The sequence below is a fragment of the Myotis brandtii genome, unplaced genomic scaffold, assembly GCF_000412655.1.
Source record: "Myotis brandtii unplaced genomic scaffold, ASM41265v1 scaffold806, whole genome shotgun sequence".
NCBI classification, from domain to species: Eukaryota; Metazoa; Chordata; class Mammalia; order Chiroptera; family Vespertilionidae; genus Myotis; species Myotis brandtii.
Window position 1 is genome coordinate 483,767 of NW_005371249.1, and position 17,846 is coordinate 501,612.

A 17,846-nucleotide genomic window follows, 5' to 3' on the forward strand; every position below is an offset into this window, starting at 1 on the left:
AGAAGCCCCTGCCACTCACTCTATGTACTTCAAAGAGATCTTCTGTGGCTGGGCGCAGGCGTAGATCCGCTCCTGGATGTGCAGGGCCGCAAGTCTCAGCGCAGAGCTGCATTTCATTTCCACAGCAAAGCGCTCCTGGAGCACGTCGCTGCAGCTCTGGAAGAGATGGGATCAGGGGAACTGGGAACCAGCAACAGAGGAACTGTGTTCCTAGTTCTCTCAGGCAAAAGGCAGCAGGCCCAGGAGCTCGGCCTCGAGACCTGGCTCTGCCTGTGCTTGGCTGTGTGACCTTGGTTAAGTTACTAAGACTCTCTGAACATTGCTGTTCCTCCTGTTGCTAAATGGGGATAGTTACATCTACCTTAGGTGGTTTCTGTGGGGTTTAAATTAGATAATGCTTCTGAAAGCAGGTAGGAGGGGCACAGTACTACGCAAAAATAAAGTATTGCCGTTATTAGTTGCTACCATCATTTCTGTAAGACTTTGGGCAAATCAATCCACCTAGTGTGAGTTACCTCATCTATAAAATATTGATGCCTCCCAAATGATTCCTTTTCATCAGAATAAAAATGAGATAGTAAATTTCACCTATGGAGGTAGAGGAAGGGGAGCAAAAGGCTACAGGGACCAAGGAAGCCATTTTTGGCTTCACCACTAAATGGGTGACCCAGGCAAATCACGTGACCTTCCATCATTTGTAAAATAAAGCTTTGAAGCACTAAAGCCTCTTTTAGCAATAAAAACTGTAATTCTAAAGATCTTAAATGGCGTTAGGAAATGTAGCATCTACATTGAGGACAGCCTAAATTTCATTAATACATCACTAATCTCCTAAGATCGCAACTCCGCGATGGAAAAAGGAATTGTAAGGGATATTCAGGGCCCATTCCCCTTCAGATAAAGATAATCTACACCAGGGAGTTGCTTAATTGCCTTGAGCTCATGTTCAAAATAACCCAATCTCTAGGTCCATCTCAGCAAAATAAGCCGGGCAGAGAAAGACAAAAGCCATACGATCTCACTAGTATTTGGAATCTAATGAACAAAATAAAATGATGAACAAAATAGAGCCAGAGGCATGGATACATTGAACAGACTGACAGAGGTCAGAGGGGAGGGAGGCTGGGGGCACTGGTTAAAGGAAGGTGAAGGGATTAGCTAATGAACATATATGCATAGCCCATGGACGCAAACTACAGTGTGGTGAAGGCCTGGGGAGGGGGGCGGGGACGCGTGCAGGTGGGCACAGGGGTGCGGGAAATAGAGAACACCTGCAGCAGTGTCGACAATAAAAATTTAATTAAAAAAAACACCCAATTTCATCTTTGAGAACGACCACTGTTATTTTAGGAAGCGCGGAGCCAGTCACCTGCAGATAGAGGTATTCAAAGGCCACGGGGTCTTCTTTCAGGAGGTCCAGGGGGTCCTTGGGAACAAAACACACCCTGAAGAGGCAGCGGTAGTCTTGTAACTCTTCCTTTTCCACCACCTGCGATGGGGAAGGGAGATACTATTAATCTTAGCTGCCTTTGTTCCTGCAATTATTCCACACAAAAAAACTAAAAAACAACAACAAAAAAACCTAAAAAAAAAAAAAAAAAACAATGAAAGACAGTTCCCAGAGATTTCAATTTAGTGTTTCCCAAGGCAGCGCAGGCCTTTGCTCCTAATTTGACTTTCCCAGGAGTATAAAATGTAAAAGGCTCAAAAGAGCAAAGTTTCCCACTGACTCCGTTAACCTACTCCCCTTCCCAGGAGAAATTTTTGGAAAGAAATCTCCAGTTTCTTATAAGCCCTTCCAGAAACAGTCTATGTATAAATATCATACATGCTCCTATTCATGCTTTCTTTCCTACAAATAATAGTATAGTCTACATTATATATATTCTGTACCTTTTTTTCCCCACTTAAACTATCTTAGGGATTTAATGTGTTTCTCTTTTCCAATGCTAAAAGAACAGAAATGATTTTTTAAAAATATATATATTTTATTGATTTTTTACAGAGAGGAAGGGAGAGGGATAGAGAGTTAGAAACATTGATGAGAGAGAAACATCGATCAGCTGCCTCCTGCACACCCCCTACTGGGGATGTGCTCACAACCAAGGTACATGCCCTTGACCGGAATCGAACCCAGGACCCTTCAGTCTGCAGGCTGACGCTCTATCCACTGAGCCAAACCGGCTAGGGCCAGAAATGATTTTTTAAAAAATGTGTGCAAGCACCAGTAATGAGAGGAGGGTGAGTAGAGTCAGATTCCATCTGCAATGAGGAACGCTGAGAGTGGCTTGCACGAGGTCATGCCTTGCTCATGCTGTTGCCCTGCTTAAAAAGCCCCTTCTCCTTTTCCAATTGTGGAGATCCTACTCCTCTTTGTAAGAGGACACACTCAGCAAGGATTTGTTGAACTGACCTGTGTTGGCTTTAAAAAGTTGGTACAGCAAATCACTGAATGGCCAAAAGACTGCGTGGTGCAGAGGGACTGTTTGTTCTGTCCTGCCCTCGGGGACCAGCACTGGGGGAAGTCTCACAAAAAGGGCTTGGACACAGCAACAAATGCTTCCCTGACATCTCAGAGGCAGCACGCTCAGGGGAAGTTCATCCGAGCCGAAGCAAAAGATGGGGCTCGACTGGCTGTGTTACCTTGAGTACGTCACCTTACCTCTCTAAGCCTCTGTTTCCACATCTGCAAAATGGGGCCTCATGGGAAAATCAGGCCTGACTCTAGTCCTGTTACCTCCAGGCGGAGTGACTGTGCCTTCTTGGCACAAGAAAGTGCCTCAAACCTGCCGACGTGCTGAGCCCTGTGCCCCAAGGACCTGGCTGAGGCACGCAGCTGCCCAGCCCGGATCTCCTCACCAGGAGCAGGAGCAGGAGCAGGAGCAGGAGCAGGAGCAGGAGCAGGAGCAGGAGCAGGAGCGGGTCGTACCTGCTGGATGAGCTCCTCCTCATGCAGCAGGTGCAGCCGTGAGACGTTGTACTGCTCTTCCAGGACCAGCGCAAAGTACTCCGTACATCGGATCGACAGCTTCTCCTTCACCGTGAGGATGATGTCCTGCCACACAGAGAGGCATGGGGGTCACCTGAGGAGCAGGCTGGCCCTCAGGCTCAGGCCCAGAACAGGGAGGACTTCCCTGGCCTTCTCTCTGCTCCTCGGTGCAGCTGGGGAGAGAAAGGCGGGTGCTCACTGGGTCCACTGCCAGCGCAGGCAGCTGAATCTTGACAGGACACCCATGAGACTTCCCATGCCCCTCTTGGCGCTGCACCCCCTCCTCAGGCCGCCCATACAGCTCTCCTCTCTTGCTTTACTTGGAAGACTACAGCCACCCCTGGGGGCTGATGCTTCCCTTTAAGGTCAGCGGATTCATCTTCTCTCTGGAGTCTGCATCTTCAACTGCCTACCAGATTGAACCCCAGCACCCACCTGCTCTGCAGCTGTGAGAAATTAACCAGGTGCTTCTGAACCTGTTCCTTCCTGAGAAATGGAGGACAGTGATGCCTATTTAGAGTCGCTGATCGGATGGGATAATTCATACTGTGCCGATAGAGTTGCTATGCCACAGCGGCCCCTGGCCATCACCAGGTCTCTGCTGCCTCAAGGCATTCACACGTGCTGTTCCCGCTGACTGGCATACCTCCCCCATTGCTGTTCACAAGGCTGCTTCTTTCTCTTCAGAGAGGCCTTCTCTGGTCACTGTATCTAAATCTGACTGCCCTGCCATTTTCCGTCCTAGGCTCCTGTTTATTTCCCTCATCAAAATTTAATATTATTTTCTTCAACATAAGCTATGTTCTTTTTTTATTATTATTGATTTCATAGAGGAAGGGAGAGGGAGCTAGGAACATCAATGATGAGAGGGAATCATTGATTGGCTGCCCCCTGCATGTTGGACCGAGCCCGCAACCCAGGCATGTGCCCCTGACCGGAATCGAACCTGGGACCCTTCGGTCTGCAGGCCGACGCTCTATCCACTGAGCCAAAACTGGCTAGAGCTAAGCTATGTTCTTCAGTGAGAGACAGTATATTAAAATTAAGTGAATGGGTTCTACAACTAGACTACCACTTACTAGCTGTATGTCCCGGGATAAACTGCTTACTCTCTTTATGCCTCATTCTTTTTTTGGTCTGTAAAATAATAACAATGTTAACACTTATCTCATAGGGTTGTTGTGTACATTAAATTAATTTCCCATATAGGGCACGCAGAGCAGTACCTGGCAGATGGCAAGTGTTCCAACACACTAGATTTGGTTTCTTGCTTATTGCCTCTCATCCACTAAACTCGCTGAGAACGTAATACCCCAAACGGGGCAGTGCTCATCTGACTGGCTCTCTGCATCAGTTAACGTGACTCCCTGAGACTGATGTGCCCCCTCCACCCCTACCCCCCAGCAGCCCATTCCCACCTGCCCTTGTTGAATTCTTAGTTGCCCTTCAAAGCTCAGCTCAGGTCCAGCTTCTTCCCAAAGCCTTCTCTGATGTCCTGACCGGATGGAACAGGTGGACTGTTACCTCTACACAGAGCACTTCCTTGTCCCTCTCCTTACAGCCCTTATTTCATCCTGCCCTCAACTACTGGGCGCTCCTTGAATGTCCTTCCTCCCTCAAGTAGGCTGTAAGCTCCTGGAATACAGTGCCCACCCTTTACCTCACTCTCTACCTCACCCTCTGCCCAGAGCATCTTGTAGGGGGAACGTGTTAAATGTAAGTGAAACTGATTTCAACTCAGGACAGAATATGCAGAGGCCTGGGCCTGCCCTGACATCTCATCTGGGTTTTGAGCTGCTTTGTCTTTTGGGTAGCAGATGGGGGGTGGGGGGATCACATGCAAGAGGCAGGGAAGTCCAGTGGTTAAGGGTGAAAGCAAGTCACTTCACCTCTCTGAGCCCTGATTTCCTCCCCTGCAAGATGGTGATGAAATCTTGCTGGTGGTTGTACAACTAATGAGATAACACAGTGCTTGGCTTCTTGCAGGTGCTCAGACTATGGTGGTTGTGAGACCACCAAGGCAGCCGCAGGGCAAGATGCGGGGGATCCCGGGAGCCAGCAAATTCTCACTGGGGAAGAGATTCAAGTTTACTCTTAATACCTTCACAGTGGTGTCTGCTTCAAACTTGAAAGCTTTGGTCTGTCCATTCTCCAAGTACAGCTTGAGCACGTTGGGCATACACAGCAGAGAATTCCCCTGGAAAACACAAGGGTAGGGGTGAAACTAGCCCTTCCTGCCTCCGGCCCTCATGGTTCGGAGAACAGGGTCCTCCCTCGCCTCCTCCTCATGCCACGGCGTGATTCCTGCATCTGGAGATTTCTCCAATGGGCGAGGCCTATGCCACAGAGACAGGCTCGATTTGTTCAAGAGACGTGGGACCCGAGAGATGGGGGCATACTGATAGCATCGCACCAGAATCATCAGCTGATACCTCACTGCTGGTTGCCATCCTTAGGGGATGCAGTTTAACAAGTCAGATGACAAGCAGGTACAATGAGATGAGTTCCTCCTGTTTATTGCCTGCTGCAGGTACAACCTGCTCCTGCTCCTGCTCCTGCTCCTGCTCCTGGTGAGGTTGGAGTGAAACCCCTGAGATCCCCTCACCCCCTGCCCCGTTTCACTGCAGTATTCCCTGTAGGGAAGCATCACCAAAGGGCAGAGGGCTGCTCTCTGCCTCCCCTCATCCCAACCATCACCCCATACTCTTGGGATCTCCTAAGGAATCGCCACTCCCCGAGGGCTTTTTGGAAAGGAGGCAGAAGCCTGGTCAGTGTTTGGTGACCCCACACCAGCCAGAATTCCCGAGGTGGAGCAGGGCAGGGGATGTTCCCTTTGGGTTTGGAGAATGCCCCAGGGCCAGCTCTCATAACAACCGACCTCTGAGTGTTCAGTGCAAATAAAGAGCGTCCTTGGGGCTATCGTCTTCCAGAACCAGCGAGAGGTTCTAGAGTCACCGAGATCCAAGCTGGAACCAGTATTGTTAGTGGGTTCTAGCCCCTACGTCTCATCACTGTGTACTACTCTTAAAAACACATGTTGAGCCCGGCTGGTGGTTGAGCATCGACCAATGAACCAGGTCACAGTTCGATTCCTGGTCAGGGCACAAGCCCAGCTGTGAGCTTGATCTCCAGCAGGGAGTGTACAGGAGGCAGCCCATCAGTGATGATGCTCTCTCATCATTGATGTTTCTATCTCTCTCTCCCTTGACCTTCCTTTCTCTGAAATCATTAAAAACATTTTAAAAAAGAGAAGGAAATCTTACTTTTAAAACAACAACACACGTTGAATCTAAATTTAATGTGATGAAGAGGTTCAACTCATTTTCATAAATGTGAACACACAGAGACTCGAATATTGCTGAGTGACAGATCTCGGGTCTTTTCTGATTAATGCATTGGGCCTCCCACGGGCCCTTTCCTGAACAAATCCACCTTTCCCTCTCAGGTCGAATGTAGTGTGGTCTGTTAGGCAGCAGGACATGTAGAAAATAAGGGCTCTGCAGATGTGAACCTGATCACCTGGATCTCGTGTTTAAATGGCCAGGACTCCCCACTTGCTGGTCTCTATGTGAGAAGATAAGGACAAGCTCTAACCTGGAAATTTCAAAATCTAATAGTGGTCGCCGAATTCAGAATGGCAAAAGCTACAGACTACTGGAGGAAAATGTGTAGATTATGAATAAATGAGTCTTTTATCTAACAGTCCACATTAAAAACATCAAACTCCGGCCAGTATTTTCTCTTTACTAATATGTCTTCTGAACCCACAACCCTGGTTCCCCTCATATCAAAGGAACTAAACAGCATGTCATGGTAGAACACAAAAGAATGAAAGTAACAGAGACCTGGGCTCCTGTTGTTGTGTTGTTGTTGTTGTTTTGCGATGTGATCTCAGAGGTTAATTCTCTTAACCTCTTTAAGCCTTGGCTTCTTCTTTTGTTACAATACCTCCCTTGCAGAGTATTGTGGTGACTAAGGATTATGTACACAAACAGTTTAGGTTCACACAATAGAGATTCAATAGATGGGCTCTTAAAAAATAAAAAAGCCATTCCTACTACCATCATCACTACCATTGTATATCACCTTCGGAGGGAATACTGAGTTTAAAGACTCAAAAGCAGAACTTAACAGCTGGAATCTGTTGAATGTCATGGGCAGTAGAATGGCGTCACAGAATAACAGAGAGCCACACCCAGTGCTTTTCTCCCTGGTCCCCTCCCAGAGCCCCCAGAGAGAACTCTTCCCATGAGTGCTTGCATCTCACTGGGGGTGCACAGAGCCTCTAGCAAACCCACTGCACGTCCTCTGCATCCTCTCCATGCTGTGGGATCCCAGAGTCTTAGGCTGCTGTGTGCCAAGAGGCAGCTCACCAGCCTCACGCAGAGTCACTTCAATGCCCTGCCCAGGACGCACCTGGCTGTGTGCGCTGACGAGCACTTCCTCAGCGAAGTGTACCTTCACAGGGTTGGTCTTCAGCCTGGCTCTCTTCTCCTCGGTCAGGAAGGATGACTTGGGGACTCCCTGCAAAACAGTAACATGACACGTTTTATTTTTATTATTATCATTTTTTTTATTGTCTAAAGTTTTACATATGTCTCCTTTTTTCCCCGTTGACCGCCCCCCCCCCCCGCCCTTCCCCCCCCCCGCAAGCCCCCGGTTATGCTAATATGCATGCATACAAGTCCTTTAGTTGCTCTCGAGCTCCCCCTCCCCTACCATTTGTCTCTAGATCGATCTATTCTTGTTCATCAAATTAACATGACACATTTTAGAACAGGACTTTCACAAAAGCCACACACATCTTCTCATTCTTAAAAACAAAAACTCTGACAACTGCTAAGGATTCAGTTAACACCCATAGAGAAGGATGGCATTCCATTAAAGATCTCTTTTCATAAAATCTAGGGATCCTAACACACACGATGTTCTTATGTGTCTGAGAATGATCAAATATTCAATACAAAAATGACTGTGGTCTGATGAAGACAAAGAGAACTGGCCTGTGACTAAGGGGACCTCAATTGCAATTCGAGTTCTGCTACTCAGCAGTTGTGAGAACTACCTCAAACACAAATTCTTATGGAAGAAACCCAGTTTGGTGTGAGTGTGGCTCGTGTGTGTGTGTGTGTGTGTGTGTGTGTGTGTCTGCAAAACAAAACAACATAACTCTGTGCGACTCTGGCCAAGCCACTGACCCTCTTTGGCCTCCAGTCTTCCCTCCAGCACAATGTGGGGAGTTGGACCAGAAAGACCACCTCCAGGGTTCCCGGAAGCTCTCACCCCTGTGATTTACTCTTGGCCCCTCTTTGCTCTTCTCATCTTTTGGTTGGTACCTCTTCTCCTCAGAGGTAAAAAGAGTCATCACAGGTTGGTATGAGTATGTAGTCAAGCCCTTGGCTTAGACCATATCAGACTAAATTGTGACACTTACAATAAACAGCAACTTACATGGTCTAGACCCGTGGTCGGCAAACTGCGGCTCGCGAGCCACATGCGGCTCTTTGACTCCTTGAGTGTGGCTCTTCCTAAGCCTTAGGAGTACCCTAATTAAGTTAATAACAATGTACCTACCTATATAGTTTAAGTTTAAAAAATTTGGCTCTCAAAAGAAATTTCAATCGTTGTACTGTTGATATTTGGCTCTGTTGACTAATGAGTTTGCCGACCACTGGTCTAGACCAATAGGATGTGGTCTTCTTGGGTGAAATCATGATATGCTATTTCCCAGCCTGAAATCCCATGTCCTGAACCTGGAAAATCCTCTAGGACAGCCTCGAGAATGTTTACATGTGTAAGAGTCCCAGGATGGAGCTCTGGGCCACATTCTGTGTAGCTGAGGGAAGAGACAGGGAACAGCAATCGGGGAAACTGCTGGAAACAATGTTCATAGACTCAGATGTCAATAGATCAATGCCATGAAACACAGGAAGTAAACACGTGGCCCTGAAGTTTTAATGCAAGCAGATAAATAAGATCTTATGGCAACTAGGACCTTGGTGTGATAGGGTTCATGACTATGACTCAGTATTTCGAATATATAGTTTGTTTGTTTGTTTTTAAAAGTTCCGTAGACGGTGAGGGGGAAATAGCAATGTTTCCAGAGAAGAGGTACACCCTCAACTGACGAAATTACTTAACCTCGATTTGCTTTGTTTTTCAAACGGAATGACTTTCCAACCAGAAGAGATAGAAGGAATAAAGGAAAGAGAAAATTACAACCCAAAATAGTGATGAGACTACCACACTGCTTTGAATGTATTCAAGACTCCTATCCCAGTGACTATAAGGGGTTGGTGGGCCTATTATATGCATCAGTCGGCATCACCCACAGAACAGAGAATGTAAGAAATATTAAGAAACTAAAAATGGTTAAGTATCAAGTTTCCCAGGAAACAAATATAGAAGATTCAAGAAAACAGATATTAGTAAGCTTGTTCATTCTTGGCAAAATCCAAGACAAGAGATGGTCAGAGAGCTTTCAGACATTGATCACTAAAAACCAACACAGAGTTACCAAAAACGAGTCAGAGCTAACCAAGGTCATGTTTCTTTTGATGAGAGGACTCCAGATTAGTAGGCCAGGGTCCTGTGGACATAGTAGTATTCCTTCATTCTTGCAAAATATTGGATAAGGTCTCCTATAATCCCCCTGTGGAGAAGGCCAGATGCAGAGCCATTAGGTGGATTCAAAACTAGCTGACTTCTACTCAAAATTGTTCTGATTTCTAACTAAGCAACTCAGGCTCCCTTTCGGCTCAATCTTTGTCAATGTTTAGCAACGCCTTAGATGAAGTCAGAGAAATGGGACTTACCAAGCCTGTGAATGACATGGAGCTGCAAGGTGTCATCAGATCTCAGGCAGCAAAAAATTGGGAGGAAGGGTAAAGGGACTAGGAATCTAAAAAGGGTATAACAGAATCTTGAGGACCAGGGGCAGCTATGGGTCAGAGGCCAGGCAACCATCAAGAACAAATATAAGAGGGTGTAGGTGGGCAGGGCTGTCAAGAGCTGAAGAGAACAAAGTAAAGTGAGGGATCAAAGCAACAGGTACAACCACCACCACCCTAAAGACTCAAAGGAATGAGAATTCAGGGGCAGAACAAGGAGAGATGCAGAAAGAAAAGGAATCTGTGGAGGTAACTGCTATTCTCCCTCACCCTCAGGAAAGCAACCCTGCAAGAGTCAGACCCAGAGCTGGATCAGGATAAAGAACACCCACTGGCTGGATAATGGAAGAAGGGGCGGAGACTTGGGAAGCGGTTCCTTGACAGGAAGGGAGACTGACTATAGCTGATGACTGTACAAATCAGCCACAACTCCCTGACTGTAAAATACCAGCATGCCAGAACACAAGGCCAAAGCAATGCGAAGCGTGGTACTGAGGATCAAAAAAATCAATTGCACAGTATATGATGGGGGCGGGGGACTGGCTGAGAAGCTATTCATTTGAAAAGCAGCTCAGTTTTTGGTCAACCACAAGTTTCACCCAAGCCAAAAACATGATTGGGCCTGCTAAAATGTTAACCCAATCTTGAGCTTCACTAGTATTCTTGGTACATGCTGCAACTTCACCCTCTGTTCCCTGTGGTACTCATAAAGGTTCAACAGAGATGGTGCTATTCCTTTCTGGGTGCCATCATTTGGGAGGGTCGCCACAAAACTGGAATCTGTCCAGAAAGTGATCAGAGAAGTGAGAATTCAGAGAAACATGCCATATAATAAAGAAGTGATGGGGAAGAGAGGGCCACGCTTCCAAATCTTTGAAGAGCTATGTCATACAAGGTTGACTTGTTCTGACCTAGGACTAGTTGGTGGGACACCCAGGGAAAAAGGGGGATCATCCAATCATGAAACGAGCTGCTTTGAAAAAATACGCTCCCTGTCATGAAAGCCCAACCCACAGCTCCCACACTTTATACCTCAGTGTCCACTCGGCTACCTGTGTACCTTGGCATCTCAAGCCACCCACCCGAGCCATCTGATATTAAAGAGAGACCATTTAAAGGCTAAGACCCATTATTCTCAGTTCTCCCTGGGTTCTAAATTAATCCATCAGAAAGAGGCAGACCTAAGCTGATAAAAGCTCTATGTGCATGTTTTTGCAGAACTAAGAATTAATGCTTAACAGGGACCTGAAGGGACAAGTTGGGAAATCTTTCTTTATCTTTATGCAGTTCCCCCTGCTACCCTGCCCTGGGTTTGCCAATGTCATTTTATGACAATGGTATTGTTTTAGGAGGCAGAAGAGCACACTGCTAATGAGCATGGGTTCTGGAGTCTAACTACCTGGAGAATAACCCAGCTCCACCCATTTCTTCACAGGAGACCATGGGTGTGTGAAGCCCCAATGTTCTCATTTGTAAAAAGGGGGGGGGGCTTACAAATTTATCTGCCTCGTAGGATCTTCTTTTGGTAAAAATTAAATCAGACATTAAATATTAGTGTTAACATTATAACAATATATAAGTAACTCATATAAATGCAGATCTACACAATTAAACCAAAACATTTTTTCCCATAAGATTCTATGCATTAGAGAAGCAGTAATTGACATATCAACTTTGGATCTTATCATTCCTAATCAATTTCAAGTTATTTGAGGGCCTTAAGAATCTACTCTGCCAAAGATGAGCGTTCCTTGCTGAAGCAAGACATATGGTCATTTGTCTTATGATCGTAGAAGTTCTGCTGAGAGGAGGGGGCTAGACAATGTTCAGAGCATTTCTGGGAGGCACCGAGGGGCGTCAGCAAGGCTAATATCAGGGTTCCCTGCAGGACCTCCAGAGCACAGCAATCACATGCCCCCTTTCTTGGTACCCTTGGGACCCTCAGGAGAGGTAGTGGAATATGTTTTCCTCTCCCTGTATTTTTCATATTTTAAAGGATGCAGCTATATGCCGTTTCCCTCTCTCCTTACTTAACAAGAGTTATTCTTTTACTTTCATTTCTTGGAAATAGAGAAGAAAAATAACCACCTAATTAAGATGTTCTCCATTGAGATGATAATCAGCTAAATAAAAAGAACTTCTTAACACCTGCATAGTCATTTATAGTGAATAGCTTTCATTATACAGTACATTAATATGAGAAAAGCCAATGTATTAATAATAGTCTTCCCATCAAGGAAAATGATATGTATCTCCTTTTATAGAAAAACATTTTTAAACCATCCTTCAGTAATATCCTAGTTTCCTTCAGACAGGACCCACATGTTTCTTTTCCCTTAAGTTTTCCTATTTTCTTATAGTCTCCCTTAAAGAACTAGCCCTTGGATCTATTTATTAACTTTATCATTTTTCTGTTTTCCAATGCATCATTTAAATTTTAATTTTTATTATTTTCTTTATTCTGCTTTATGTTTGTTTTATTGGTCTTTTCTTTCAACTACTTTTTTTTCTAAATATATTTTTATTGATTTCAGAGAGGAAAAGAGAGGGAGAGAGAGAAACATCAATGATGAGAGAGAATCATCAATTAGCCACCTCCTGCATGCCCCACACGGGATTGAGCCTGCAACCTGGGCATGTACCCTGACCAGGAATCAAACCAGTGACCTCCTGGTTCATGGATCGATGCTCAATCATTGAGCCATACCGTCTGGGCTCAACTTCTTTCACTGAATATTTACTTGACCTACATCCCTATTAAATAAAATTATTTAAGGCTATTTATTAATTTTACTGAGTATAGTTTCAGCTGCACATAAATTTTAAGAAGTAGAAATCTAATTTTTAATTATTTTCTAACTAGTCTTACAGGGTGTCCCAAAAAATGCATACACACTTGAACAGCTGATAGCTCAGTTTTGAAAGTGAAATGTATTTTAATAAACACTGCCTTTATAATTATTCAAAGTGTGTGTGTGTATACATTCTTTGGGACACCCTATATAATGGTAGTTTTGCTTTTCGATTTGACTCCATCTTTACGTAGGACATAGCATTTTTATTTCCAAATGGGTTGATAGTTTGAATTTGTTTTTGATGATTATTAATTTCTATTTTATTGTATTCTGGAAAAAGAGACCTACAGAGTTCCTTATTTGGGGAATTTGTTGAGTTTTCTTGGTAGCCTGATATGTGGTCAATTATATTAGATCATTAAGTGCATTATTAAAATTCTCTATGCCCCTATTTATTTATTTATTTATTTATTTGTCTTTATGTGGCCAAAGTCTCTCAGAATGAGAATTTTATTTCAACATTTCCTCCTTGGTGGTTTTCTCTTATAATTTGTTCTATACTCTCCCCCATATCACATATGAAGGGCCCTGGATGTGGTAGTTCAGGATGGTTGTTGCCTCATCTATGCCACTCCTTGACTTGTGAGGAACCTCAGAGCTGATAAAATACTTTCACATCCAACACCTGGTCTGGCCCTCAGAACAACCCATTGGCATGGCCATTACTGTCATCACCACTTTTTTACAAAAGCTACAACTGAAATGAAATGACTTGCCCAAGTCATACCACTCAAGTCTGTCTTGAGACCCCTAGCTTGGTGCCCTTTTCATCGTCCCACTCTGTATAATCACAGGTCTGTCTCCTCAGCTGGACCTCGAGTCCTTGAAGCCTGGACCCACACCTGTTTCCTCCACAACACGGGTGCATGGGCGACCGGTCTTCCCTGTTTATCCTCTGAGGGATATCTCACAAGGGGGATGGGGTCTTGGGGTTGAGAAGGGTGCAACTGACACACAGGACATAGAAAGAGATTTACCGACGTGCAGCGAACAACTGTTATGGAAAGAGAATCTTCAGCTTCCCTGAAAGAAAAAACACACAAAAAAACTTTCGTCATTCTGGGTGATGTGAGTGTGTGAGTGTGTGTGTGTGTGTGTGTGTGTGTGTGTGTGTGTTCAGTAAAAAAGACTGGCAGAATTACAGAGCAGCTGCTCTCTCCTCGACCTCTTTGGCTCAGGAAAATTGAGAAGGACATCAGGAAAGCAGTGATCTGCGAAGGAATTTACGCGGTCCCAGAGTGCCCCATGAGGGGATCTTCAGATACCTGCCTCTACCATCTCGTCTATGCCTACAGCCACTGAATTAAGTCACGTAGACTTAATTTCGTCTGTATGATGGAGAATTCTTCCAGTTGCTATGACCACTTGCTAGGTTTATGTTAAGAGAAAACATAGCAGTAACGCAGATATTTTAGGTTGCTATATCAGAAAACGTGGTGCCAACCATATTCACTCGTTTAACTGAGCACCCACTGTGTGCCTGGTCTCAAGGAGATCCTGTCTGGGCAGAAAGTGAGGCGTTTACACAAATCTCAATGACACCAGGTAGAAGGTGGTAGGGGCCATATCGATGGAAGTACACATACACCAATCAGGCTGTATCTGCAATAACATTTAAGAAGAGGTATCAAAAGGGTGAAAGAAGAACAAAGAGACTGAGGGTCAGCTTAGCCCAATCTTTGGCATGTATTACAACCCTACACATTCTTAAAGGGCAGGGCCTATCTATTATTCATCTTTACATTCCCCGCAGCATCCAGCACGGTGTCTTGGCCATAGTGAGGGTTTGACAAATAGCATCCTGTGCCTCCCAATTGCTTCTGTCGGCGGATGAAAGAGAGTAGATCGTAACCGAGATGGAATTCTAAAATGAGGCTGTTGTTGCTGCTCTACAGGACGCGGGATCCTACTAACATCGCGGGGAAACCATCCCTGTCATCCACCTCTACTCTGTGATAACCCCTGCGACTTTGGATGACGGGAGACATTTTGTACCTCAGGATATCCACTGCTCGTTCATAGGAGAGGTCTTCAGCCGGCTCGTTGTTCACTTGGAGGATCTGATCGCCGGGGAAAAGCTTGCCGTGAGCACAGCCTCCTGTTAGACAGAAAAGGAGTAACTGGTGCTGGCCCTGGAGCACCCACACCTGAATGGCAGCCTGATGCAGCCCCCAGAGCTCTGGATCACCCCTCCCCCGTCCTGATCCCCCGGACAGCCTCAGGCCCATGTTGATCTCAGTTTTCCTGTTTACAAATCTTGGATAATGTACCTACCATCCATCATCTTCAAGGGATGACAGGAGACTGTCCTGGGAAAGACGACTAGCAGGACTCCCTGATCAACAGAGCTGGCCAGTAAGTCTACTACATTCATTTCTAAAGAACTGTGTATGTGTGAACTGAAATGAATAGATTTTTAACTAACGCCAGATCTAACATCAATACATAGCTGGAGTGTGAAAGCAAACATTAAACATTTCCAGCCTGCTCCTCTTCACTGTGATACAGCCTATATTTTACAAAGACTCAAGTGAAAAGAAATCAATAATTTCTATTACTGTCTGACCAGAAACTGTCCCCACCTTGGCGGGTTCGAAGAGGAGCACTGGTGGATCCAAATACTGTCCCTGCCCCTGAGACGGGCCAGGGAGCGGAGGGTGGCAGAGCCCTGCTTGAGGCCAGCGGGAGCCTGGGGTTCAGATCAGCAAGTGCACTGACGCTTCCTCCCCTCCCTGCCAGCACCAGAGGAAGGTGCAAAAGCCCAGGAGAGAATTAGGCCAGAATTAGGTGTGCCCTTTCTAACTCCCTGGGGTAGCGTTTTCTGCATTGTGTTACAGGATAGAGAGATGGGAAGAGAACCAGGGCTTTTTGCCCCCAGGAAGCCAAACTCCTTTCCAATTTCCCAGCCAGCGCCTACCTGGTGTGACGGCCACCACTGTGAGGGGAAGGCTCTCGGAAATGTGAAACCCATAGTCCTGCAGGAGGGCATCTTTGTCTACTTTTACTGTGTGCTTCACAGGGATGAGGGTCTGGGTTGGGATCCCAGGGGACCCATCGGCTGCAGCAACTTTAGCCCTGGAAGAGAAGGAGAATATAAAGAGAGAGAGAGAGACAGGGGATCCTAAGTGGTGGCTACAAACCAGGTCAGCCCTAGCATCCTAGGGGAGGAAGAGGCAGAGCTGAGGGGACCACTCTCCTTGGACAGATAAGACACAAACACCGGGAGATAAAACACCAAGGAGCACCATGTCTTGAACTGCTATGGGCACTCTGAGGGGAGAGCAGCTTTAACTTTGGGGGGCAAGGGGATAAGGAATCAGGGAAGCATTTGCTACCTGGAAGAGGTGACATTTGAAAGATGTTGAGGGTATACCCTCACGGCCCAGATCCTGGCATAGTAACTGCTGCTGAGCGAAGGGGTGGGTGGGTGGGTGGGTGGATGGATGGATGGACAGGCATTCCAAGCAGAAGGCACCGCTTGAGCCGAGGTACAGAGAGGAAAAACAGGGACCGCAAGCAGGACTGAGGAGTTGTTTGGTTTGGATGTCTGATGATGCCTACTTCATACTGTGTCTTTGGTGAGTCTTTTATCTGTTTTGCTTTTTGATGGATTTTGCTTTCCTTTCAACTTTGTAACTGGATTACAGAGCAGCTGCTCTCTCCTCAGCCTCTGTGGCCCAGGAAAATCGAGAAGGGCTGGATTTCCAACATGAAACCCCCGACAGCGGAGACTTTCTCTATATTAATTTTTAAGAACATGTATGTTCTCTATATACCCAAAATCAGGTCAGTTGAAAGTTGTATTTTCTATCTCTCAAAACCACAAGGTGAGTTACAAATGATCGTTTATCGGATTGTAGCAAATGATTTTTCTCCCTCTAAGAGTCAGTGGTTCTTTCTGGGGAAGGTCAAATTGTGCCGGGATGAGGTGTTTATTGTCACTATAAACTGCAGAAACGTGGAGAAGGAACAGCTCCTCGGGCCGCTGCAGTTAAGGCCTATCACTCACCCTCATCCATTTCCCAAACTCTGCCTGGATCTCTGACTAATGCAATAGGACCTCACTCATCTGAGAATCCCCTCTCCGTCATTTATCACAATCTCCTATTTCAACAAGGACCAGGAAATATGAAAAACAGTCTCGTGGAGCCAGAATGGCACGGGACAAGTCCAAGTGCAAAGCCTCCTGCACATCCTCCACCCAGGAGCTCCTCAGACAGCAGGTGTAGGCTGTCCGAATACAGGGTGACCGGACCCACACAGCTTAGAAGCAAAGAGAAGATTTCTTCTAGGCAAGCACATGGGTAGTACTGAGAAGTGTTAGCAGATAGACCTAATGAGAGGCAAGAAATAGAAAGCTGTGAAAATTTGTACAGAATAAAACCCATCGCCATTCCTGATTTTAAAAAACAATGCCTTACAGCTATGAAAGGGGCCTTCTGAATATAATAAATAACATAGTACACTGAAAGCCAAAAATCAACACCTACATCCCTTTTAAAAAGGAGCAGGAAGGATGCCTTAGGCACTACCCCTATTTTATGTAGCAGGAGAAATGCTTGTAATAGTTTTCACAGAAGGAAAACCTGTAAGAGGCACAATATGCAGAGGAAGTGGAAAAGTACCACTTTTTTAAAAAACAGATGATGATATACACCCTAGAAAATGACCAACAGAGAATTGCTAGTGCTAAAAAAAATAAGTTTGGTGAAGCTGCACGATAAAAACACAACCGCAAAAAGCATTCAGCAAATTCATTAAAAACAGATTAGTTGAACGTGTATTAGGGGGTAGGCAATCTTAATGAGCTGATGCAATAGAGCAGGGATCCTCAAACTACAGCCCGCGGGCCACATGCAAATACAAATATTGTATTTGTTCCCGTTTTGTTTTGTTTTTTTTAAAAAATATATTTTATTGATTTTTTACAGAGAGGAAGGGAGAGAGATAGAGAGCTAGAAACGTCGATGAGAGAGAAACATCGATCCGCTGCCTCCTGCACATCTCCCACTGGGGATGTGCCCGCAACCCAGGTACATGCCCTTGACCGGAATCGAACCTGGGACCTTTCAGTCCGCAGGCCGACGCTCTATCCACTGAGCCAAACCGGTT

At 45.6% G+C, this 17,846-nt stretch overlaps 1 protein-coding gene across 1 annotated transcript in view; it reads right to left on the reverse strand.

The window, feature by feature from the left end:
* The window catches only part of FRMPD1 (FERM and PDZ domain containing 1), a 40,804-nt gene that overhangs the window by 15,597 nt on the left and 7,361 nt on the right, over positions 1–17,846 (reverse strand). Inside the window, exons 2-9 of the mRNA XM_014531523.1 lie at positions 15,652–15,809; positions 14,730–14,832; positions 13,712–13,757; positions 7,406–7,513; positions 5,091–5,186; positions 2,930–3,055; positions 1,370–1,489; positions 20–156 (exon numbers count right to left, since the gene is read on the reverse strand). Coding sequence (XP_014387009.1) covers positions 20–156; positions 1,370–1,489; positions 2,930–3,055; positions 5,091–5,186; positions 7,406–7,513; positions 13,712–13,757; positions 14,730–14,832; positions 15,652–15,809 — 894 coding nt within the window. The remainder of the gene's footprint in view (positions 1–19; positions 157–1,369; positions 1,490–2,929; positions 3,056–5,090; positions 5,187–7,405; positions 7,514–13,711; positions 13,758–14,729; positions 14,833–15,651; positions 15,810–17,846) is intronic.